A 22,071-nucleotide genomic window follows, 5' to 3' on the forward strand; every position below is an offset into this window, starting at 1 on the left:
CAAGTTAGATCAATCAAGCAATAATGACACCAACAAGGTTTGAAGGTGTAATAATTGAATCAGGGGTCATTGTCTAATAACAAACCACACACGTTGACACAATAACATGTTAAATGTGGATGATTGACCAAGTTATATGAAAAAAGCTGTCCTTTAAAGTTTGGGGTACTGTTCTTGTATTTGAGTGATCTTTAGTCTCAGTATCAATGCAAACTTGCAAAGTAAAGGACTTTGTATAGTTAGTACAGGAGTAACATTGCGTGGACTGTAGACGTGGTATCTAACTCACCTTCTCAGGGACCTGGCTTCATATACAGTGTCGTCCTCTTCATCACTCTCCAGAGCAGCCATCTCCACGCTGTCATCATAGTTTGACAACAGGCCATATTTCTTCCGAGAGGTTGTTGTTTTCTTCAGCCTAAACATAACATAATTAAATGTCATATACACACTGAAACAGGCATTCAATGCTCAAATGAATTAGGCAACCATTGCTACCAACTAGTAGTAGTGTGTTATAATCAACGTGTTATACTCACCGCACAGCTCTCACGAGGAAATAGAGTACTCCAATTGTGGTGATTCCAATAAGGACGTACAATGTTCTTTGTATCATTGAATTATCTACTACGAAAGCGTTGAAAAAGTTGCGGTGATTGTTCTTGGACGTCGTGTTATTGGCACTCGAATTCGTGATATGTTTGGTGTTGATGGCAGTAGTACTGCCTGTCGGCGACATCGTGGTTTCTTCTGCTATGGTTGAAATAGCCCACAGCGTCGGTAAAATAATCCTCATGACTCCTTGAAATTGCATTTTTGTTGTCGGTTAACACTAAAAATATGGAGTAACACTAGAATTAAATCGACACGTGGTTTCAATCGAGGTAATAGCAAGTTCACTCGAGCATTTCGTTGAAAGCATACGTGGTTTGTTTGTTTTGATAAGTACATTCATCCACTGGGAAGTTCTTCCTGTAGTGACGCAGTTGTACAGCAGTGTCACGGGTATTCGTGTACGTTTTAACGTTTAAATATATACATGTCTTATTTTACGGTCAGGTGGGTGTACCTTCATTTACAATGTTTGGGGAAATGGAAAACGTAATGAAAATAATACAATAGTAATTTTAACTAGAAACCTAATCAGCACAGCGTATCATGATTATCATTAGCCCAAATGCCGACAGATGGCGATATTGAGTCGTTTAATCTGAAACGACCCATTATCGCCATCTGCCTGCATTTGGGCTAGATTATCATCTAACTACTACATTGTTTAAGTAGGCTCATCAGAAAAAAACGATATAATATATAAAAAGTGTATAATTATACATCTGACCAGGGACATCTTAAGGCCCTAGTTATAGCCACACATTTTCGTGATCAGGCTGTCAGGAAAAACAGCCCCCTATCTATGACATGAAACAAAACTAGCAAGCTACTACACAATGCAGTTAGTAAAGTTGGCTCTCAGCGTTACTAGTATTTAGGATACAATACAACATTTACTCAAGACTTTACTGAATTTGACCACCAGTGCCTCCTCAAAAATTGTGATGTATGATGCCACACAAGGTACCTTCCAAAAGTAGTTAGGGACAAAAATGCCCGGGCTCATAATACTCAAAGTATTGTATGCCCGTTTTACCATTTCAAATCAATATTTTTCCTTTAACTATGAACCTTTATTTAATAGCGCTGCTCGTGTCCAGTTCCTTCATAAGCATATGGACAGATAAGCTCTAATAGGAACTATGGTCATTCGTGTTTGTAATATATTGTAAATTATGAGCATGCAGGGCTCTATTGCAAAAGAGACCTTGGTCTCAATGGGAATTCCTGTTCAAATAAATTCAAGTAAGTTAGTATTTAGCCCAGAAACAAATGGGAGCAGTCTTTATAGATCCAATGCTTTGCAGGACAAAGAAGGAAAGAAACAGGTGAGCAAGAAGAACCTAAAGAGGAAATGACAAGTAAAAAGCAGAGAAAATATTTATTGAAGGTACAAGAACCAGAAAAGTGTGAGCTATACAGAACACTACACAATGACAAAACAATTATTACATTTGTGTTACAAAACAAATGTAATTTGTTTTCTATGACACTTAACTGAGAGGCTCAAGAATGGTCCCAAGCTATAATCAAAATATACATGTTTCATTGATATAAAACCTATATTGCTTCTGAATATACTTTTTTTTTGTACCACAAAAAGTATCTATCATTATACAGAGCTTTTCATCCCAACCCCCCGACAAGCAACATCACCTCCCTTGAAGAAAACCTGCAATCTTTAGTGATCGAGGTTGTAATTATTTTAAATGCTTTGCAATTTTGCATAATTGGTAAACCCACTCTTGCCATGGCCTAAGGTATGCAAAGTATGTAAACGGGCTTTATTGTCAACACATGCTACAGAAGCAAGCGTCACTTATCCTTAAGTCAGGTTGAGTTGTCTAGAAATTGTGATTCTTCTCCATTGGAGTCCATGCATAGGTTAGCATGTAATAAACTGATATGTTCAAGGAAACTCAAGTGATAGAACAAAGCGGCTGAGCCCTGTGACGCTGAAATTCTATTATTGCTTTTGCACCAGGTCAACATTGGGAGAGACTGAGGAGTTGATGCACAACTAAATTGTGAAAACCTGAAAGAACCACTTACTCAACATTTCCAACAGAAAATGATGCACAAGTGAAATGTCTATGTATTAATACCGACAGTTGATAATGACCATTCAAATAACTTCATAAGTGGTCTACAACGTGTCCACCAATGTAGCCAGCGTATAGCGTCACTGCAGACGTATAGTTGTCTGACGTGTGCAATTCGTACAAGTCTGAGGGCTTGTAAGCCAGAAACCACATATACGTTCATTACAACTAAAAACACCAAAAAAACATCTTCAACGTTTGAAAAGCACTTGTCCAAAAATAGCTAAATGGATATCAATTTAAGCGGCACGTTGTCCAGAGGACTCCAGTTCCTAGACTACCATGACAGAGAGGGAGCCGTATAGCCGCTTTTAGCATTGACTAAAGTAAATTACAGCCCTGTAAGATAAGGCTACTAACCCCTCATGAGAAGGCCTTTCTGAACACTTATGAGTGACAGACTTTTGAAAATATTCACAAATTTCTTAAGAGAACATGTAAAATGACCATCATTCGTTCTTAGACGCAATTGTAAATGATATGACCGTCATTCATCTTGGCATTACCCTAACTGAGACGCTTCATTCATAGATCACAGCAGCAGAGTCACAAATAGACCACATATGTGCAAGACTCAAAAGAGCCTTGTAAATGTGCGGGCAGACTCCCACACTGGTGAACTATGAATAAAGCTTAGAGTCTCATGTTAGCTACAATAACTTTTTTTTAAAGCCTTATTTGGTTTTGAGCTGAAGTGTACGACAGAAGTTGTATAAATTTACTAAATTAAACAGCCACTGCAACAGAGGGAGGCAAGCAATTAGGACAAAAATCATAAACAAACAATACACATAAACAAACAATACACTTATCAGGAAAGCTCAGCCAATAGACCTTTTGCAAAGGCACAGTGGTTAAGGCAACCACTGACCAAGACCTATCTACAACCAACAGTATATTGGAATAACAATTGTGGATTTGTACAAAAATGATTGCATACATTTCAGAAAATTCTAAAGAGCCTGCATCTAGAGATACATGAAACAAGACTAGGAATATGAATCACATAACCCATTATACCAGTGTGTGGGTGTGTGGATGTATATATAGCATTGTGGATTTCATCTTGCAACTAGCTAGCTCAACTTTTAAAACAAGAGGGCACTTTAAAATAAGACAAAAAAAATTATAAAAAAGACACCATCACGATATATGGGGGGGGAGTAATGGACAACTTTGTAATACATTTCATACAAAATGGTAAACCCATAAATCAGCTGTAAACCTGGTCTTTGCAAACAAAGGATTTGAGAGGGGAAGATGGCCAAAACAATTCTTGTAAAATGCCCAAAATATAAAATTGAAGGACATAAGACTTCTGGACTAAGGCACAGAAAACATCGGAAGGCAAAGAGGACATGAGGCATCACATAAGTACCTCAGTGCCTAGTGGTACTGGACCCCAAGGGCGAATGTAACTTCCAGTAGGCTGAAGTTTAGGCTAGGCGAGTGTCCTTTAGTCAGAATCAGAAAGGCAAGTGTAAACTACTTGTGTTTGTGCAGAGAGACAGAGACAGAGCAAGGAATTCATTCACCTCAAAAAGGCAAGATAATAGAAAACTAAGAATGTAAAACCCCAGTAAAACCAGGTGTTAAATTACTTTTTCCATAGGTCAACATATATAGCTTTGCGTATATAAATATCATATACTAGGAATGATGGAAGTGAATTCTGTGGTTGAGGCTACTATGAAGAGCCGCTTCACCACAACTCACTACGGCCCGTTAGCAGTAGCGTTTTGGGCTGCCCCCTCAGATTGTGGATTTGGAGAAGGACACCCTCAGGTGGTGGTTCTCGCCCAGGTCGTGATTGTGGAACTTGATGAGGGACTCGATGGCCTCCTCTACTGAGTCCATCTGGACCAAAGCCATCTTGCGGTCTTTCCTAAAAACAATGCACCAACACTGTCAGATACAGACTTTAAAATAAAAAAATTGCCATACAGTCCAATATACAGACTTTCCTTAAAACATCACCCACACAACCAGATAGAAAATAATAAAAACATGGCTTTTTTTTTTTTTTTTAAATGGGGAAAAAAATAACTTACTGGAAGAACTTGAAGGCCTTGACCATTGCACCAGAGCTCGCAAACAGCATCTTAAGGTCATCCTCAACCACAGAGGGACTAAAAAGAAAGACACAATTGTAAAACTTGACAAGACTTTAGCAGTAGTTCACCAAGACATACTGTAGCTATTGGCTGAGTTTTTCCTGTACCATGAAAGTGGTACCTGAGGACTAGCAGCTATCGAAAGAGTCAGTGGGCTCATTGCAGCAGAAACGCCTCCGGTCTACTTACGGGATGTTTGAGAGGTGCAGGGTGGCTGAGGGAGGGAATATGTTTGAGTAGTTCTTGGAGCCGGGCTTCTTGAAGCGGTGCAGGGGTGAGTTGCTGTAGTCCTTTGTCAGGCCCTGGTCCTCGTGGCCCTCACGGGGCAGCTGAACGTTGGTGTGTTTGGACAGGGTGACACGCAGCGCTGTCCCGTGTAGCCTCTGGCCATTCAGGTGGCTCATTGCTGTTGGAAGCAGAGGTTAAGCACTGAGTCTTCTAATCCAAGATGTACATCGCTCCCTACATATGGTTTTGTTTAGCACTACTTTTCCTGGATTATTCCTTTCCAATAAAGTTTAGCTGGGCCTTACCTAGCTGTGCCTGAGTCCCATCAGACATCTGGATCAGAGCGTTCTCCTTCTTGTTGAACAGGATCTTCACTCTCATTACATCACCATATACACCTTCACACAGGAGGGGGAGAGAACAACTGTTTGAACCCATGTCTTTGGGCCCCTTTAAGATTTTAACACCTATCTGGGCCCCATTGGGAAGCTTGTGTATATGAATAACTTCAGTTCACAATCAAGATGCTCCTCCATTTAGTCGAATGAGAAGGGGGTGAAATGCATTCTGCCAAGAGCGACTGAAGCCACTGATCATTAACATGTTGCATCATGGCCACTAGTGTGAATTACTCAGAGGTACAGTTTGTGTGACTTTACTACACCATAAATGTCCATAAAAATGTTTTAAAGAGTAGGCTACCGTTTGGACATCGGTTTAAATAAACTCAAAGAATTGGAATTCTCAAAGAGAAAGGCAGTGGAACTGCAAAACATAGCTACACTTGGATGGAAAAAGGTAAAGGGAAAATTAGGGTTTTATGTAGTTTATCAAGGAGGAAATTACGTGTCTACCAAGTGACCCCTCCCTGTTGAATTGGTAAATAACATTGAAGACTGAAGACCCTTAAATGGTAAAAAAAAAAGTCAGAAATAAGAATAAGGATCCTAAGCAATGCAAAAAATTGGCCATATGTACTCTGACCATTAACCAAAAGCAATTGATACAGCATTCATAAAAAGGGCATGCAAAATGAAAAAAATCCAGCATGCAAATTTACCATGAAAACTATGACTGAACAGACAAATTATAAAATCTCATGTAAGTTACAGCATCTCACTGAATTTCCCACAAGATATTCTTATCAATTCAAATGCACAACCTGCAGTCTTGTAATTTCCACTATGCTTAAGGGAATAGTAAACTCTGAGAAAAACAATTATTCATAGGTTCTCAGGTCATGAAATTGGTCAATAGTATTAAAGAGACTAGTCAGCAATATCTATATAGCGTGGGACCTAAAAATTTAGCCTTGAGATCGGCACGAAATTTGCATTGCTTTTTCTTTTTTTATCCCCTTTTCTCCCCAATTTTCGTGGTATCCAATCGCTAGTAATTACTATCTTGTCTCATCGCTACAACTCCCGTACGGGCTCAGGAGAGACGAAGGTCGAAAGCCATGCGTCCTCCGAAGCACAACTCAACCATATCTTCTTAACACAGCGCGCCTCCAACCCGGAAGCCAGCCGCACCAATGTGTCGGAGGAAACACCGTGCACCTGGCCCCCTTGGTTAGCAAGTGCGCCCGGCCCGCCACAGGAGTCGCTGGAGCGCGATGAGACAAGGATATCCCTACCGGCCAAACCCTCCCTAACCCGGACGACGCTAGGCCAATTGTGCGTCGCCCCACGGACCTCCCGGTCGCGGCCGGCTGCGACAGAGCCTGGGCGCAAACCCAGAGACTCTGGTGGCGCAGCTAGCACTGCGATGCAGTGCCCTAGACCACTGCACCACCCGGGAGGTCGAAATTTGCATTGCTTTTAAGGTCCACATATATTCTTTACCAATTTGGCTGAAGTTGACGACCAGACTCAAACCATATCAACTATAGACACATTTCAGATAAGGAAACATTTTTGACCAATCTATTCCTTTAAAACATTTGCTATGCCTGTGGACACAAACACTGAAAATGCTGCAACTTTTCAACCAAGTTTCTCAAATCAACACGCAAAACGCATGAAACCAAAACAAGACACTCAAAACATCTGAAACAAACTGGTTATTAAAAATAGAACTGAACAAACAAGTAGTAATAATTTTAAAAAAGGTGCCAATGACAACATACCGAAAAGAATAAAGAGGCATTGGGGCGTAACTCTCTTTATAAGACAGCAGAGGAAGGCAGCGGAGGGAAGAAGGGACAGGAAAAAGATCGGAGGCAGGATAGTGGAGGTTCAACATATCATCCACAGCGGAGGCAGTTCCACGGGGGTTGGATCATGAGGAGGGTTAATAAATTGGACAGGAGAGAGGGGGGGGGGGGGGGGAGATGTGGAGGTGGTTTATGTAACAATATGATATGAGCAGAGATGAGTGGATATGTTTATACGTGGTGTGTATTGAAGATGTGGTGTAATGGTTCAGAGAAAGAAAATGGATACATGGGGCGTGCAGTCAGTTTGGCAAAAAAAAAGGTTATATAAAAAACATTTTTTTTTTTTTAAAGAGGGTGAGATAGGGGGAATGGGGACAGAGAGAAACAAGAAAGAGGTAAAAAAACAAGGTCAGTATACAAAGAAATATGAAGTGTTCCATCCAGTATAGAATGTGCTTTAAAAAGGGTTTCAATCATGTAAAGATCACTGAACCTACAATGAAACTAGGAGGAATGATACACATGAGTGGCTGAGACAATATTTATTCTATAATTCTGTCTGAGTTTAAGTGTACCATTGGCATTAACATAAATAGATACACTCTTTAAATTAATGATTGTATAAATATTGGTTGGGCTTAAGCTGAAGGCCATGCAAACGATAAAAGCAATAATGGCTCTAAATTGGATGAAAAATGGCTCTAAATGTATGTGATAGGTTACGGGAATGATTTCTCAAAGAACAATTTAAAGTGCATCATGTTTAGTAGATGAAGAGGGACTGGTAACATTATGTTGAGAAATTGAACGTTAATAGAAATTCCACACAGTTTATATACAGTATGTAGGTCCTACTGCCTGGATGGTAAATACTATAGTTCGTATGCATGAGAAGGACGCAAAAGCGAATCTGCATTTTGATTTAATGAAAACATGCCAATATTTAGAATTATAATAATGATTGAATGAGTCAACATAAATGTATCTTCATGAAGTTTGTACATCCTAAGTGTTTGTATCTTCTGCCTGTGAAACACCGATAACGGGGATGGTACAACACAGGAGATAAAGAAAGAAAACTAGGGAAGAAGAAACCAAGAGCTCTGCTACACTGGACTTGTATGCAATGCCTTCTTGAAGGAGTTGACAGAGAAAAAGGGGGTGCTATATTAGGGTTGGGCGACTTCAACCTTTGTCCTATCATGACTAGGTGCCCATAAAACCTTATGAAATACATTAGCCACCCCACAAATTTTTTTATTTTATTTTTATTTAAGCTAAAATGACAATTGGGCAAAAGCGCGAAATCGAATGCAACTGGATGAATCATGACAAAATATGTTTTAGAAAGCCTGGAAGCACCGGTTGGTAAAAATGTTCTGATATTCCTTTCTGGTGGAAGAGCAAAATATGACCACAGTGTCTTACCGTAGAGAGTTAGGTTATAGGCTGGATAGAAGCAGTCTACTATTTTCACAACTGCTTTATTTGCCTCAGGAAACAATAGAAAAATAAGTTGTTTGTTCTCTCTCATAAAGCTGTCATTGAGAATAGCCTATGCCTATACTCATTCTTGTTCATTTTTGAAAGTCACATCAACTACACCTTCGTAGGCTACTATACATGTATTTGGGTAATAAGCTAGACAAGGTAGTTGAGAAGTGTCCATTATTTTAAAAGATAAATCGTTTTAGGCTATAGTCTAAATGCCCAGGCATCCGACAGAGGAACATTTTTTGTGAATTAAGCTAAACCATTGTGTCACATCACGAGGTCGTCACCATCGATCATGGCTGTCAGAAGATGCTATCGTAATATCGCCCCAGCTTAATGCTGCTGTATATCATCTAGGCATGACTTAATGCATGTGTGTGTGTGTGAGAGAGAGAGAAGGGGGGGCTGAATTCTAAACATTTTCAATAGACGTGGTACATTAACATAAATGTTTTAACACCGAGTGCCAGCATATAATACACAGCCATCAATGTACTTGGCATGTTTCATGTGGGCCCACTGAAGCAGCTCTCTCCACATACTGGCTGCAGTCCAATTCTCTACCCTTTTCCCCAAAGTGTGCACTCATTCACTTCCTCTCATGGATTTAAAAGTAAGTACCTGGTGGGACAAAATATGGTGTTGAGTAGCCCAGACTTATGACAATCAACTTCCTTTAAAAATGCATGAAGGAAAAGAGAGAAAGTACACACTTGGGGGAACAGGGTAGGAAATAGGAAGGAAACCCACATCTACAGAGAAGCTCACAGCTGGAAACTCTGCGAGAGGGAGGCAAGGCAGGACTAACCTCTGGGTTGAGGTTACTGAGCAGCAGAACACAGTTGCCACCGGTGAGTTGGTGGAAGCCCATTCTGCCTGCAGCCGCTGCAGTCCCAGGCATGGTCAGATGGGCCAGGCCTCCAGGAACCCCCTGCATCGTCAGGCCTGCGGAGGGAACCAAATGGAGCGGGATAACAAATCAGTGAACAAACTTCGAAAAGGGTTGACAGATAAACGGCTGGACAGGAAGCCGCCCAACAATTGACTGCTAATCTGCTCATTGGTCAAGGTCTGCAAAAGTATCAAAGTAGTCAGTGTAGCCACTCAATGGTAGTAGATGAGGCCAGTTTCCCCCTTTAAATGTAAAGTGCTAGTGAAAAAGTCTTATGTACAATCCAATGTTGGTCAGGAGCAAGCCGAGCGTCAGAGGAGGAGCCAACTAACCTGCAGCTTGCTGAATGGTGAAGGCTGGGGGGAAGGCGTGAGCTCCCGCATATGGGTTGGCCGAGATAATCCCGGGAGGACCTTGGGAAAACACATGGATACAGAGGAGTGTTAATAAATTGCTTGAATTGATCCATTTATTGTAAATTACACAAATATAAATGTTCAAATTATTGGACAGGGGAAAGGTACAGGGGTCAGTCATATACAATATATACACACACAAAAAAAGTATGTTGGCACCCCTTCAAAATAGTAGATTGGGCTATTTCAGCCACACCCGTTGCTGACAGGTGTATACAATTGAGCACACAGCCATGCAATCTCCATAGACAAATGTTGGCAGTAAAATGGCCTTACTGAAGAGCTTAGTGACTTTCAACATAGCACCGTCATAAGATGCCAACCTTTCCAAAAAGTCAGTTCCTCAAATTTCTGCCATGCTAGAGCTGCTCCGGTCAACTGTAAGTGCCGTTCTTATGAAGTGGAATCGTCTAGGAGCAACAACGGTACAGTCGCGAAGTGGTAGGCCACACAAATTCACAGAATGGGAACGCTGAGTGCTGAAGCGTGTAAAAATGATCTTTCCTCAACACTCAAGTTCCAAACTTCCTCTGGAAGCAAAGTCAGCACAAGAACTGCTCATCAGGAGCTTCATGAAATGGGTTTCCATGGTCGAGCAGCCGCACACAAGCCTAAAATCACCATGCGCAATGGCAAGCGTCAGCTGGAGTGGCGTAAAGCTCTCTGCCATTGGACTCTAGTGCAGTGGAAATGCATTCTCTGGAGTGATGAATCACGCTTCACCATCTTGCAGTCCGACGGACTAATCTGGGTTTGACGGATGCCAGAAGAACGCTACCTGCCCCAATGCATAGTGCCAACTGTAAAGTTCGGTGGAGGAGGAATAATAGTCTGGGGTTGTTTTTCATGTTCGGGCCCCTTAGTTCCAGTGAAGGGAAATCTTAACTCTACAGCATACAATGACATTCTAGAGGATTCTGTGCTTCCAACTTCCAACTTGGGGAAGGCCCTTTCCTGTTTTAGCATGACACACGACACACAGCGTGCACAAAGTGAGGTCCATACTGAAATGGTTTGTCGAGATCGATGTGGAAGAACTTGACTGGCCTGCACAAAGCACTGAGCTCAACCTCACCGAACACCTAAGGAATGAATTGGAACACAGACTGCGAAAAAGGCCTAATCACACAACACCAGTACCCGACCTCACTAATGCTCGTGGCTGAATGGAAGCAAGTCCCCGCAGTAATGTTCCAACATCTAGTAGAAAGCCTTCCCAGAAGAGTGGAGGCTGTTATAGCAGTAAAGGGGGGACCAACTCCATATTAATGCTCATGATTTTGGAAGGAGATGTTCGAGGAGGTGGTACCAACATACTTTTGGTCATGTAGTGTAGCTCCCCACCTGTTCAGTCGTGTCTAAATGAAAAGCGAGAAAGGACGGAGGTATTTTAAACATATTTACCATAGTACTCACCGAAGGCTGCAGCCATAGCCTGGTGGTCGATTGAGGGATGGCTGTCCCCCGTGGGTAGATCGGGACGCGTGTAGTCCCGGCTCTTGTCGTTGTTGTACTTCACATTCAGGCTGGTCAGCTTGGAGAAGTTGATGCGGAGGGTGCAGCAGGCGTTGTAGATGTTCTGCCCGTCTAAAGACTTCACCACAGGGCAACAGTTTCAACATTAAACTATCCATAAAAGTGTCCAAATATCCAGGATTTGCTCATTCCTCTTTCAGAGTATTCCTTTCCCACATTTTCAAAATTTTAACACATTCAAGTCAGAATCTAAGAATACAATGAAGTGCTGTGTATTATTGAGATAGGTAGAGAGTGCCACTCACAAGTTTCGTGTGCTGAGCGGTCAGGCCGTCAGAGTACTGCAGCAGGGCCTGAAACTGGTTGTTTTTGGTAAAAGTGATGATCTTCAGCACCGCTCCGAACTTGGAGAAGATCTGCGAGCGACGACGGCATGGTCAGGGGGAATACAAACGTAGACCTACACATTCATACATGTAGTGAGTGTGTTATAAGACTGTGTGTGTTACCTGATGCAGCACGTCCAGGGTGACGGGGTAGAAGAGGTTCTCCACTATGACACGCAGCACGGGGCTGGCCCCGCTCATGCCGGCTGAGGCATCCACCCCTGCCATGGGCATTCCCCCCGCCTGCACTACGTTCACCGCCTGCAGTGCCGCCTGGGCTCTCTGTGGGGAGGGGAAGAGAGGGGGGTGGTTCAGTGGAAGAGTTGAAAAGCTCAGGTAGAAATGTAATGAGTAGAGCTGACGTGACTCCCAGACTAGAGGTCGACCAATTATGATTTTTCAACGCCGATACCAATTATTGGAGGACCAAAGAAAGCCGACAACGTTTTTTTTTTTAAATATTTTATATAAAAATGTATAAATAAAATGGGCAGATTTTATATATTTCTGTAATAATGACAATTACAACAATACTTGAATGAACACTTGTGCTAGCTGTGCCACCAGAGACTCTGGGTTCGAGCCCAGGCTCTGTCGCAGCCGGCCATGACTGGGAGGCCCATGGGGCGGCGCACAATTGGCCCAGCGTCATCCGGGTTAGGGAGGGTTTGGCCGGCAGGGATATCCTTGTCTCATCGCACACTAGCGACTCCTGTGGCGGGCCGGCCGCAGTGCACGCTGATCAGATGTACGGTGTTTCCTCCGACATTGGTGCGGCTGGCTTCCGGGTTGGATGTGCATTGTGTCAAGAAGCAGTGCGGCTTGGTTGGGTTGTGTTTCGGAGGACGCATGGCTCTCGACCTTCGCCTCTCCCATGTCCGAACGGGAGTTGCAGCGATGAGACAAGACTAACTGCTACCAATTGAATACCACAAAATATATTTTTTTAAAAGCAAACGTTTAAGTTCCTTGCTCAGAACATATGAAAGCTGGTGGTTCAATATTCCCAGTTAAGAAGTTTTAGGGTGTAGTTATTATAGGAATTATGACGCGTCGACTATTTCTCTCTATACCATTTGTATTTCATATACCTTTGACTATTGGATGTTCTAATAGGCACTTTAGTATTACCAGCCTAATCTCAGGAGTTGATAGGCTTGAAGTCATAAACAGAGCTTTGAAACAAGCATTGCTAAGAGCTGCTGGCAAACGCAGTAAAGTTTGAATGAATGCTTACGAGACTGCTGCCGCCTACCACCGCTCAGTCAGACTGCTCTATCAAATATCAAATCATAGAAAAAAAAGCCTTTGGTCATTAATATTGTCAAATCCGGAAACTATCATTTCGAAAACAAAATGTTTATTCTTTCAGTGAAATTCAGAACCATTCCGTATTTTATCGAACGGGTGGCAACCCTAAGTCTAAATATTGCTGTTTCATTGCACAACCTTCAATGTTATGTCATAATTATGTAAAATTCTGGCAAATTAGTTCGCAACGAGCCAGGCGGCCCTAACTGTTGCACATACCCTGACTGCGTGCAATGAACGCAAGAGAAGTGACACAATTTCCCTAGTTAATATTGCCTGCTAACATTAATTTCTTTTAACTAAATATGCAGGTTTAAAAAAATATATACTTCCGTGTATTGATTTTAAGAAAGGCATTGATGTTTATGGTTAGGTACATTCGTGCAATGATTCTGCTATTTTCGCAAATGCTCTTGTTAAATCATCACCCGTTTGGCAAAGTAGGCTGTGATTGGATGATAAATTAACAGGCAACGCATTGATCATATGCAATGCAGGACAAGCTAGTAAATGTCAAACATGTGCAGTTAACTAGTGATTGTTAAGACAGTTTTTTTTATAAGATAAGTTTAATGCAAGCTAGCAACTTACCTTGGCTCCTTGCTGCACTCGCGTAACAGGTGGTCAAGCCTGCCACGCAGTCTCCTCGCGGAGTGCAATGTAATCGGCATCCAAAAATTCTGATTACCGATTGTTCTGAAAACTTGAAATCTGCCCTAATTAAAATCGGCCATGCCTTAGGTCGACCTCTACCACAGACAGTCATCTGTGTTCTACACAAAACATTTAAATAAGTTAAGATCTTTAAGTTTCACCTCACTGAATAAACTCAGGTTAGCAATATAGCCCAAGCGCCTAGTTGCTTGACATTCACAAGAGAAATAGCCGTAAAAAAAAAACATTTTGGGGGGGGGGAAAGATGACATGTATACACATCAGCGGAAACTCTGGGGCCTATTTGTGAGTGTAATACACCTGGTGGGAAGAAAAACACCCCATGGAGAGAAACTTCATATCAGCAAAACACAAACATCTTGGAATGTTCATGTGCACCGCAGCAGTGTTTATGTTCACTGTATGGGTCAATGAGCAGATAAGACTAAGAGCGGTGTCATTTGAGCGGGGAGCAGAGAGAGCACAGCTGTGGCTTCCATTGGTCGCCATTGGCATGCAGTCTCCCAGGGGAGTGCCTCATTTGGAGGGCGCATAGTACAACCTACACACTCAACCACAAGATATGCAGGGAAAGGTAAACAAGCCTTTAAGCTTGTGAAACACACTGCAAAAGGTAGAGGTTGAACAAATTAGCAGTCGAATGCCGACAGCTCCATTTTCGCTAACATGGACAATCTTAATTCTGATTGGCTGTTGTCAGCTACGATGCTGACAAGTAGACAGGTGGTTTGCTTGTGCAACCACACAAGCCCTGGCAAGAACAGACAGTTCCCAAATGAGTCATTCTGACCCTGAAAACAGGAAACAGAGGGGCGAGCTAGAGCCCATAGCTTCCATGGCCAGTCCAAAATCTCTAAAGAGGAAACCCACTTCATGCTCTAAGCCTCAAACACTCTTTGCTCAGCGCTTCCTACAAACAAAAAACAATCTGAATGAAGAATCCTTGAGTCAAGTCCATATGTAAACCTACAACTTTTCTTATGGCCTTCCACAAGAGTACACCTGAGCAGATAAAGGGTTGTGAACAGTTGAGAAGGATGCACACTACATGAACGTGACTCACCACTTGGTTGGGGGAGTTGTCAGTCTTGAGCTCCTGGTGGTTGGAGTACTGCAGGAAGATGGGGTGGTTGCGGATGACGGGCGTCACAGAGGCGTAATAGCTCACCATGGCCTGGGCCGCGTCCTCCGTGTTCATCTCTATGAAAGCCTGGACACACAGGAGAATGCAATAAGAATAACATCTATGAACAGCACTGCATGTTCCTTTCTGGATAACACTTGGCGGCTACTACCACCACCACCACCAACCACCACCACCTGCTAGAGCTAATGAGCCAGTGGTTCTCAAACCTCTTCTCGGGGACCCCCCAGACATTTCACAATTTTGCTGTAGCCCCTGGGCTTGAATCAGGTGTGTTAGTTCTGGAATAGAAATGCATGTAAGAACACTTACCTGGTTCTTTCCTTTGAGCATGAGCAGGTTGGTGACTTTACCAAAGGACAGGCCCAGGGAGATGACCTCAGCCTCGTTGATGTCGTCGGGGAGCTTGCGCATGTGGATAACACGCGACGGGATGCCCGGGCTCCTTATGTCACCTTTGAACTTCTTGCTGTCATTGCCATTGGCTGTGGAAGAAATGCAGAGCACAGTTTGGATGTACATCCTTTTGGAGAAATAGATGTGTTGGAACTTTAAAACGTTTGTGCATTTTCAAAACTAACCTGCTGCGCAGGTCATTATATTGGGTCCGTTTGAGGCGCAGTAGAAAAGCTCGTCTGATCCTCTCTGCAAAGGGGAAAGGACATGTTGAGACCAATGCAGAATCTCACCACCGGCATGAACTTATAAAAGGAGAAACAACTTCCCGTATACATTGGCAACACAAAAACAACGTGTAACAATAGCCACTAAGTAAACCATCCACTTTGACCTTGCAAAACAATGGGGAGACCGATATTGACAATGGCACGGGTTGTCCCAATCACAGGTCGTCACCATCACAGCCTAAACTAACAGATAGCCTAGTAGTCATGTTCCTTCAACAGCCTAGCCTTCAAAACGGGTGACCCATTGAGTCAAACACGGACCAGCACGCATCGCCTTGTGACAATGGGAACAGGAAAACAGGAAAGGGTCAGCTTCTTAGCTAACAGGAAAGGTTCTAGGACCACACCCGAGCTACAAGTAGATGACCAAATGGTGAGGCCAACGTCCCAACGTCATTCGCAGACAAAAGCAGAGAAGAATGTGCATAGATGGGACCATATGCAGACTGATGGGGATCCAATGACAGAATTGCTAACCTCATTAGGTCCTCTATGGTCACACTAAACTCCTACCCCCACTGCCTTTGCATTGTACGTGCATGCACGCAACTATGGGTGTTGTGGGTCACAGTACTGGCATAGGTTTTAGTGAGAGAACCAGAAAGGGAAGGGGAAAAAACAACTCAATTTCTGTGTCACCAAACTGCAAGAATGAGGGTGGGGGAGGGAGGGGGAACAGAAACCAGAGTCACTGGCGGTACATCACCCCCGCAGTCTAGCCAACCCCGGGTGGTTACTAGTGGGGGTTGGAGACGGCTCAGATGGTGACCCGTTCACGCTTTCCTCATAGTGTGGACCAAAGCCCCCAAAACTCATTAGCTAAAAGCTCCATTCACCAATCTGGCCCTCATACCACCATGGCCACCTAATCAGCCCCAGCTTCCAATTGGCTGATTCATCCCCGTCCCTCCTCTAACTATTCCCCAGGTCGTTGCTGTAAATGAGAATGTGTTCTGTCAACTTACCTGGTAAAATAAGGGTAAAATAAAAAAATAAAAATAACCATCCGTTAGCTTGAAACCATCTTAAATGTTATTTTCTTGGTATCCAAATATTCTCTTTAATCTATAAACCCATGTTAATAAAGAAAAGAGTAAACCAAGCTCAATTCTGATTTAAAACATACATACAGTTGAAGTCGGAAGTTTACATACACCTCAGAATAATAGTAGAGAGAATGATTTATTTCAGCTTTTATTTCATTTATCACTTTCCCAGTGGGTCAGAAGTTAACATACACTCAATTAGTATTTGGTAGCATTGCCGTTAAATTGTTTAACTTGGGTAAAACGTTTGGGTAGCTTTCCACAAGCTTCCCACAATAAGTTGGGTGAATTTTGGCCCATTGCTCCTGACAGACCTGGTGTAACTGAGTCAGGTTTGTTGGCCTTCTTGCTCGCTCACACTTTTTCAGTTCTGCACACAAATGTTCTATGGGATTGAGGTCAGGGCTTTGTGATGGCAACTCCAATACCTTGACTTTGTTGTCCTTAAGCCATTTTGCCACAACTTTGGAAGAATGCTTGGGGTCATTGTCCATTTGGAAGACCCATTTGCGACCAAGCTTTAACTTCCTGACATGTTGCTTCAATACATCCACAATTTTCCTCCTTCATGATGCCATCTATTTTGTTAAGTGCACCAGTCCCTCCTGCAGCAAAGCACCCACACAACATGCTGCCAACCCCATGGTGTTCTTTAGCTTGCAAGCATTCCCGTTTCTCCTCCAAACATAACGATGGTCATTATAGCCCAACAGTTCTATTTGTTTCATCAGACCAGAGGACATTTCTCCAAAAAGTATGATCTTTGTCCCCATGTGCAGTTGCAAACCGTAGTCCGTTTATTTTTTTAAATGGTGGTTTTGGAGCAGTGGTTTCTTCCTTGCTGAGCGGCCTTTCAGGTTATGTCGATATAGGACTCGTTTTACTGTGGATATAGATACTTTTCTACCCATTTCCTCCAGCATCTTCACAAGGTCCTTTGCTGTTGTTCTGGAATTGATTAGCACTTTTCACACCAAAGTACGTTCATTTCTAGGAGACAGAACACATCTCCTTCCTGAGCGGTATGACAGCTGCGTGGTCCCATGGTGTTCATACTTGCGTACTATTGTTTGTACAGATGAACGTGGTACCTTCAGGCATTTGGAAATTGCTCCCAAGGATGAACCAGACTTGTGGAGGTCTACAATTATTTTTTTCTGAGGTCTTGGCTGATTTCTTTTGATTTTCCCATGATGTCAAGCAAAGACGCACTGAGTTTGAAGGTAGGCCTTGAAATACATCCACAGGTAAACCTCCAATTGACTCAAATGTTGTCAATTAGCCTAATCGAAGCTTCTAAAGCCATGACATAATTTTCTGGAATTTTCCAAGCTGTTTAAAGGCACAGTCAACTTACTGTATGTAAAACTTCTGACCCACTGGAATTGTGAGACAGTGAATTATAAGTGAAATAATCTGTCTGTAAACAATTGTTGGAAAAATGACTTGTGTCATGCACAAAGTAGATGTCCTAAGCGACTTGCCAAAACTATAGTTTGTTAACAAGACATTTGTGGAGTGGTTGAAAAACGAGTTAATGACTCCAACCTAAGTGTATGTAAACTTCCGACTTCAACTGTTCAAGATCCTATAAAAATGGAGGTAGAGTGAAGTATGCTTTACATGTGTAAAAAGAGGCTGCACACCAGCTGTCCTCTACATAACATCAACAAAAAGGAGAAACTGAAAAAGCTAAAGAAAACGATCCACCGTCCGCTAGCCAGCTCTTTTCAAGTGATCACCGGAGTACACAAATAAACAGACTTCCGCAGGGCTGAGACGTCAACAGAATGCCCTCTCCTCTCCCCCACCAGCCACTCCAAATTCCACTAGGTCGGGACTCAATGAAAACCATACATGAGGGGCAGGGGGGCTAGTGTGGGTAAAGGTCTTTAAAGAGAGGCTTAGTAGCTAAATGCATGTTCCTGGTGCTGTTATAGATGACACTTTAAATAGGATATTGCAGGGCTGGCAGGCAAAGTCACAGAGCAGGCTTTGTCTGCCACTAATATCCCTCTCACGCACAGACCAAAATTCCACCACTTTACCATGCCCTTTTTTTTTTTTATACCAGCTTATTGTATATCTGAAAGGAGTCGGGGGTAAAAAAATATGGCTAATTGAAATCCACCTAAAGACCTAGTCATGAATCCTGCATACAGGAAAATACAGGTATCAGGTCTGTGTGAATGGTTCTCTGCTTTTTTGCAGGTAAATTAATTTTCCACTTCCATTTTTAAACACCTCCCGAATTTGAAATGCAAACAGCCCCCATGGTTTTAACACCACCACCCACCCCTCCAAATTGTCCAGTTACCCACTGATATGTATAAAGGGTTGGAGATGTATACACACACACACATTCATACCACACACCTGCAAGAAAGAGGTAAATAAAAGGCTATTTGAAAGAGGGGGGGTCATATACATTTTTTTTTTATTTTTTTTACAGGTTATATACCACATCTTCAGTCTGAAATGGGTATAACATTCTCACAAATGGCCTTTACAAGGGTGAGAAGAAAACGGTTACTGCAATCAATTGGCCAGACTGTCTCCTAGCCACTTTTTGATTAGACTAAACACTTGTGTATTGGGCTGTGAAGTGTTAAGCCCGTTAAATATTATGCTCTATAAAATAAACTACAAGATCAAAACAGGCACCTTTGTCAGAAAACTCAGTTAAGCAGCAATATTTCAAAAAGCTGTGCTGAGGCAATGGGTTTACAAATGTTAATGAAGTGAGTTGTGTTGTAGAGAAGTTTGAGGGAGCCATCTTATCGAAGGCATAAATTAAATAGATTAGAAAGGTGAGACAAAAAAAAGTACATATTTTAAGAGTTAACAGGCGAGCAGGAGACAATACACCTCAAGAATGGGTCCGTTACCGGGGCAGCCTTGAATGTCACTCCGTCACCATAGGAACCCTAGCCTGTGGCGCCAGGTGAGGTGAGCTGCTAAGCCAAACCAAACTCCTGACTTTTGGCCTGAACACAGAAAAGGCTGATTCTCCTCAGACCAACAGCTAGGTGTACATTTCTCCCAGCAATTACCAAGCTGCACACAATATTTGCCAAACCAGTTATGACACCTCTAAAAAAAAATTAAAAAAATATTTAGAACGGCAATTCAATGCTTTGCTTCTTGGAGCCACTAGGTCTGGGCTGCCGTGAGTTTTAATCTAGCTCATAACGTATATCAAATAAAATGTTATTGGTCATATACACATGGTTAGCAATGTTATTGCGAGAGTAGCGAAATGCTTGTGCTTCTAGTTCTGACAGTGCAGCAATATCTAACAATTCCACAACAAATACCTAACACACACAAATCTATGTAAAGGAATGGAATAAGAATATAAATATGGATGAGCAATGACAGAGCGGCATAGGCTAAGATGCAATAGATATATGTATATACTGTATTCTATGAGTAATGCCAGATATGTAAACATTATTAAAGTGACTAGTGTTTCATTTACTCAAGTGGCCAATGATTTCAAGTCTATGTAGGCAGCAGCCTCTGTGTGTTAGTGATGGATATTTAACAGTCTGATGGCCTTGAGATAGAAGCTGTTCATCGGTCTCAACTTTGATACACCTGTACTGACCTCGCCTGCTAGATGGTAGCGGGGTGAACAGGCAGTTGCTCAGGTGGTTGTTGTCCTTGATATTTTTTGGCCTTCCTGTGACATCGGGTGCTGTAGGTGTCCTGGAGGGCAGGTAGATTGCCCCCTGTGATGTGTTGTGCAGACCTCACAACCCTCTGGAGAGCGCTGCGGTTGTGGGCGGTGCAGTTTTGCCTTCTTCACCACACTTCATCTGTGTGGGTGGACCATTTCAGTTTGTGCATGATGTGTACACTGAGGAACTTAATTTTCCACTTTCTCCACTGCTGTCCCATCGATGTGGATAGGGGGGTGCTTCCTCTGCGGTTTCCCGAAGTCCACGATCATCTCCTTTGTTTTGTTGACATTGAGTGGGAGATTATTTTCCTGACACCACACTCAGTGGCCCTCCCCTCCTCCCTGTAGGCTGTCTCATCGTTGTTGGTGATCAAGCCTACTACTGTTGTGTCATCTGCAAACTTAATGATTGAGTTGAAGGCGTGCATGGCCACACAGTCATGGGTGAACAGGGAGTACAGGAGGGGGCTGAGAACACACCCTTGTGGGGCCCCACAGCAAAGTGGAGATGTTGTTTCCTACCTTCACCACCTGTGGGCGGCCCGCCAGGAAGTCCAGGACCCAATGACATCGAGCTTAATGTTGCGCTTGGAGGGTACTATGGTGTTGAATGCTGAGCTACAGTCAATGAACAGCATTCTTACATAGGTATTCCTCTTGTCCAGATGGGATAGGGCAGTGTGACGGCGATTGCATCGTCTGTGGACCGATTGGGGTGGTAAGAAAATTTAAGTGGGTCTAGGGTGACATGATCCTTGACTAGTCTCACAAAGCATTTCATGATGACAGACGTGAGTGCTACGGGGCAATAGTCATTTAGTTCAGTTACCTTAGCTTTCTTGGGAACAGGAACAATGGTGGCCATCTTGAAGCATGTGGGGACTGCAGACTGGGATAGGGAGAGACTGAATATGTCCGTAAACACACCAGCCAGCTGGTCTGCACATGCTCTGAGGACGCGACTAGGGATGTGCTGGCTACCTAACAACGTTTGCTAATGGCGACTGCAATGATCAAAAACAGGCTCTTTAACATATTTTTCCTAATTAGCTTGCGTTGGGAAACAGAGGCCAAAGGAACAACATGCATGTAGAAAATGGGGGGGAGACGACATATTTTCATGTGCTGAATAGGTTCCATTCATCCCCATGCCCCCACCCTCTCCCATCCTTGAGGAATGCAATAGAGGACATCAAAACAGCCAAGGTAAATAGTATTTTTTTAATTACCCATTCCCCACACCAATTTGATTAAAAAGGTAAGCGAACAATATGCAACGTTATAGGATTTTAGTTAGCTGATGGAAAATCCCCAAAGGGCATTTGACAAGTAAAACAGTAGATAACACCTCCATAGTGGCATTTGAAGAACATGATGTAAAAGGGTTACAGTTTTCTCCAGGATAACCACCGTTAACCACAACTGATCCAGTGAATAAATTAACTAACTAAATATTGCACTTGACTTCTTACAATATTACTAACTAAGCCTAACAGTAAAGGAACACCATTTGGTACCCATCTAAATTAGTTCCATCCAAGACCCTCCAGGCCTTTTTGATACAGTCAACAGGCCATTCTTTGAGGCCGGCAGTTTGTACTGACACATCTCGGGGGAGAACAGGAAACAAGAGGCATTTAGAAAAC

General features: G+C 42.7%; 3 protein-coding genes across 7 annotated transcripts in view; 1 reads left to right on the plus strand and 2 right to left on the minus strand.

Moving 5' to 3' along the window:
- The window catches only part of LOC139540454 (ELAV-like protein 1), a 229,130-nt gene that overhangs the window by 164,797 nt on the left and 42,262 nt on the right, over positions 1–22,071 (plus strand). The gene's annotated exons all lie outside the window — the stretch shown is intronic.
- On the minus strand, positions 286–987 carry LOC139540457 (protein FAM174C-like). Its single transcript, XM_071344299.1, has 2 exons — positions 540–987; positions 286–418 (listed from the first exon to the last, which is right to left on the minus strand). Exons 1-2 carry the CDS (start codon positions 812–814, stop codon positions 286–288), a joined length of 408 nt encoding a protein of 135 aa, XP_071200400.1. The 5' UTR covers positions 815–987.
- Positions 1,975–22,071, minus strand: part of LOC139540452 (polypyrimidine tract-binding protein 1-like) — a 28,368-nt gene continuing 8,271 nt past the window's right edge. For 4 of the 5 annotated variants that reach the window (XM_071344288.1, XM_071344287.1, XM_071344291.1 and 1 more), the window contains 13 exons: positions 15,590–15,653; positions 15,321–15,493; positions 14,928–15,074; positions 12,002–12,160; positions 11,798–11,908; positions 11,421–11,610; positions 9,933–10,013; positions 9,517–9,653; positions 7,185–7,218; positions 5,362–5,454; positions 5,018–5,234; positions 4,766–4,843; positions 1,975–4,599 (listed from right to left, as the gene is read on the minus strand). In XM_071344288.1, the coding sequence (XP_071200389.1) occupies positions 4,467–4,599; positions 4,766–4,843; positions 5,018–5,234; positions 5,362–5,454; positions 7,185–7,218; positions 9,517–9,653; positions 9,933–10,013; positions 11,421–11,610; positions 11,798–11,908; positions 12,002–12,160; positions 14,928–15,074; positions 15,321–15,493; positions 15,590–15,653 (1,617 nt within the window). In that variant the 3' untranslated portion in view covers positions 1,975–4,466. The remainder of the gene's footprint in view (positions 4,600–4,765; positions 4,844–5,017; positions 5,235–5,361; positions 5,455–7,184; positions 7,219–9,516; positions 9,654–9,932; positions 10,014–11,420; positions 11,611–11,797; positions 11,909–12,001; positions 12,161–14,927; positions 15,075–15,320; positions 15,494–15,589; positions 15,654–22,071) is intronic. The other variant, XM_071344290.1, reaches the window with a different exon arrangement.

The sequence above is a fragment of the Salvelinus alpinus genome, chromosome 15 (genome assembly GCF_045679555.1).
Source record: "Salvelinus alpinus chromosome 15, SLU_Salpinus.1, whole genome shotgun sequence".
In the NCBI taxonomy this organism is placed as follows: Eukaryota; Metazoa; Chordata; class Actinopteri; order Salmoniformes; family Salmonidae; genus Salvelinus; species Salvelinus alpinus.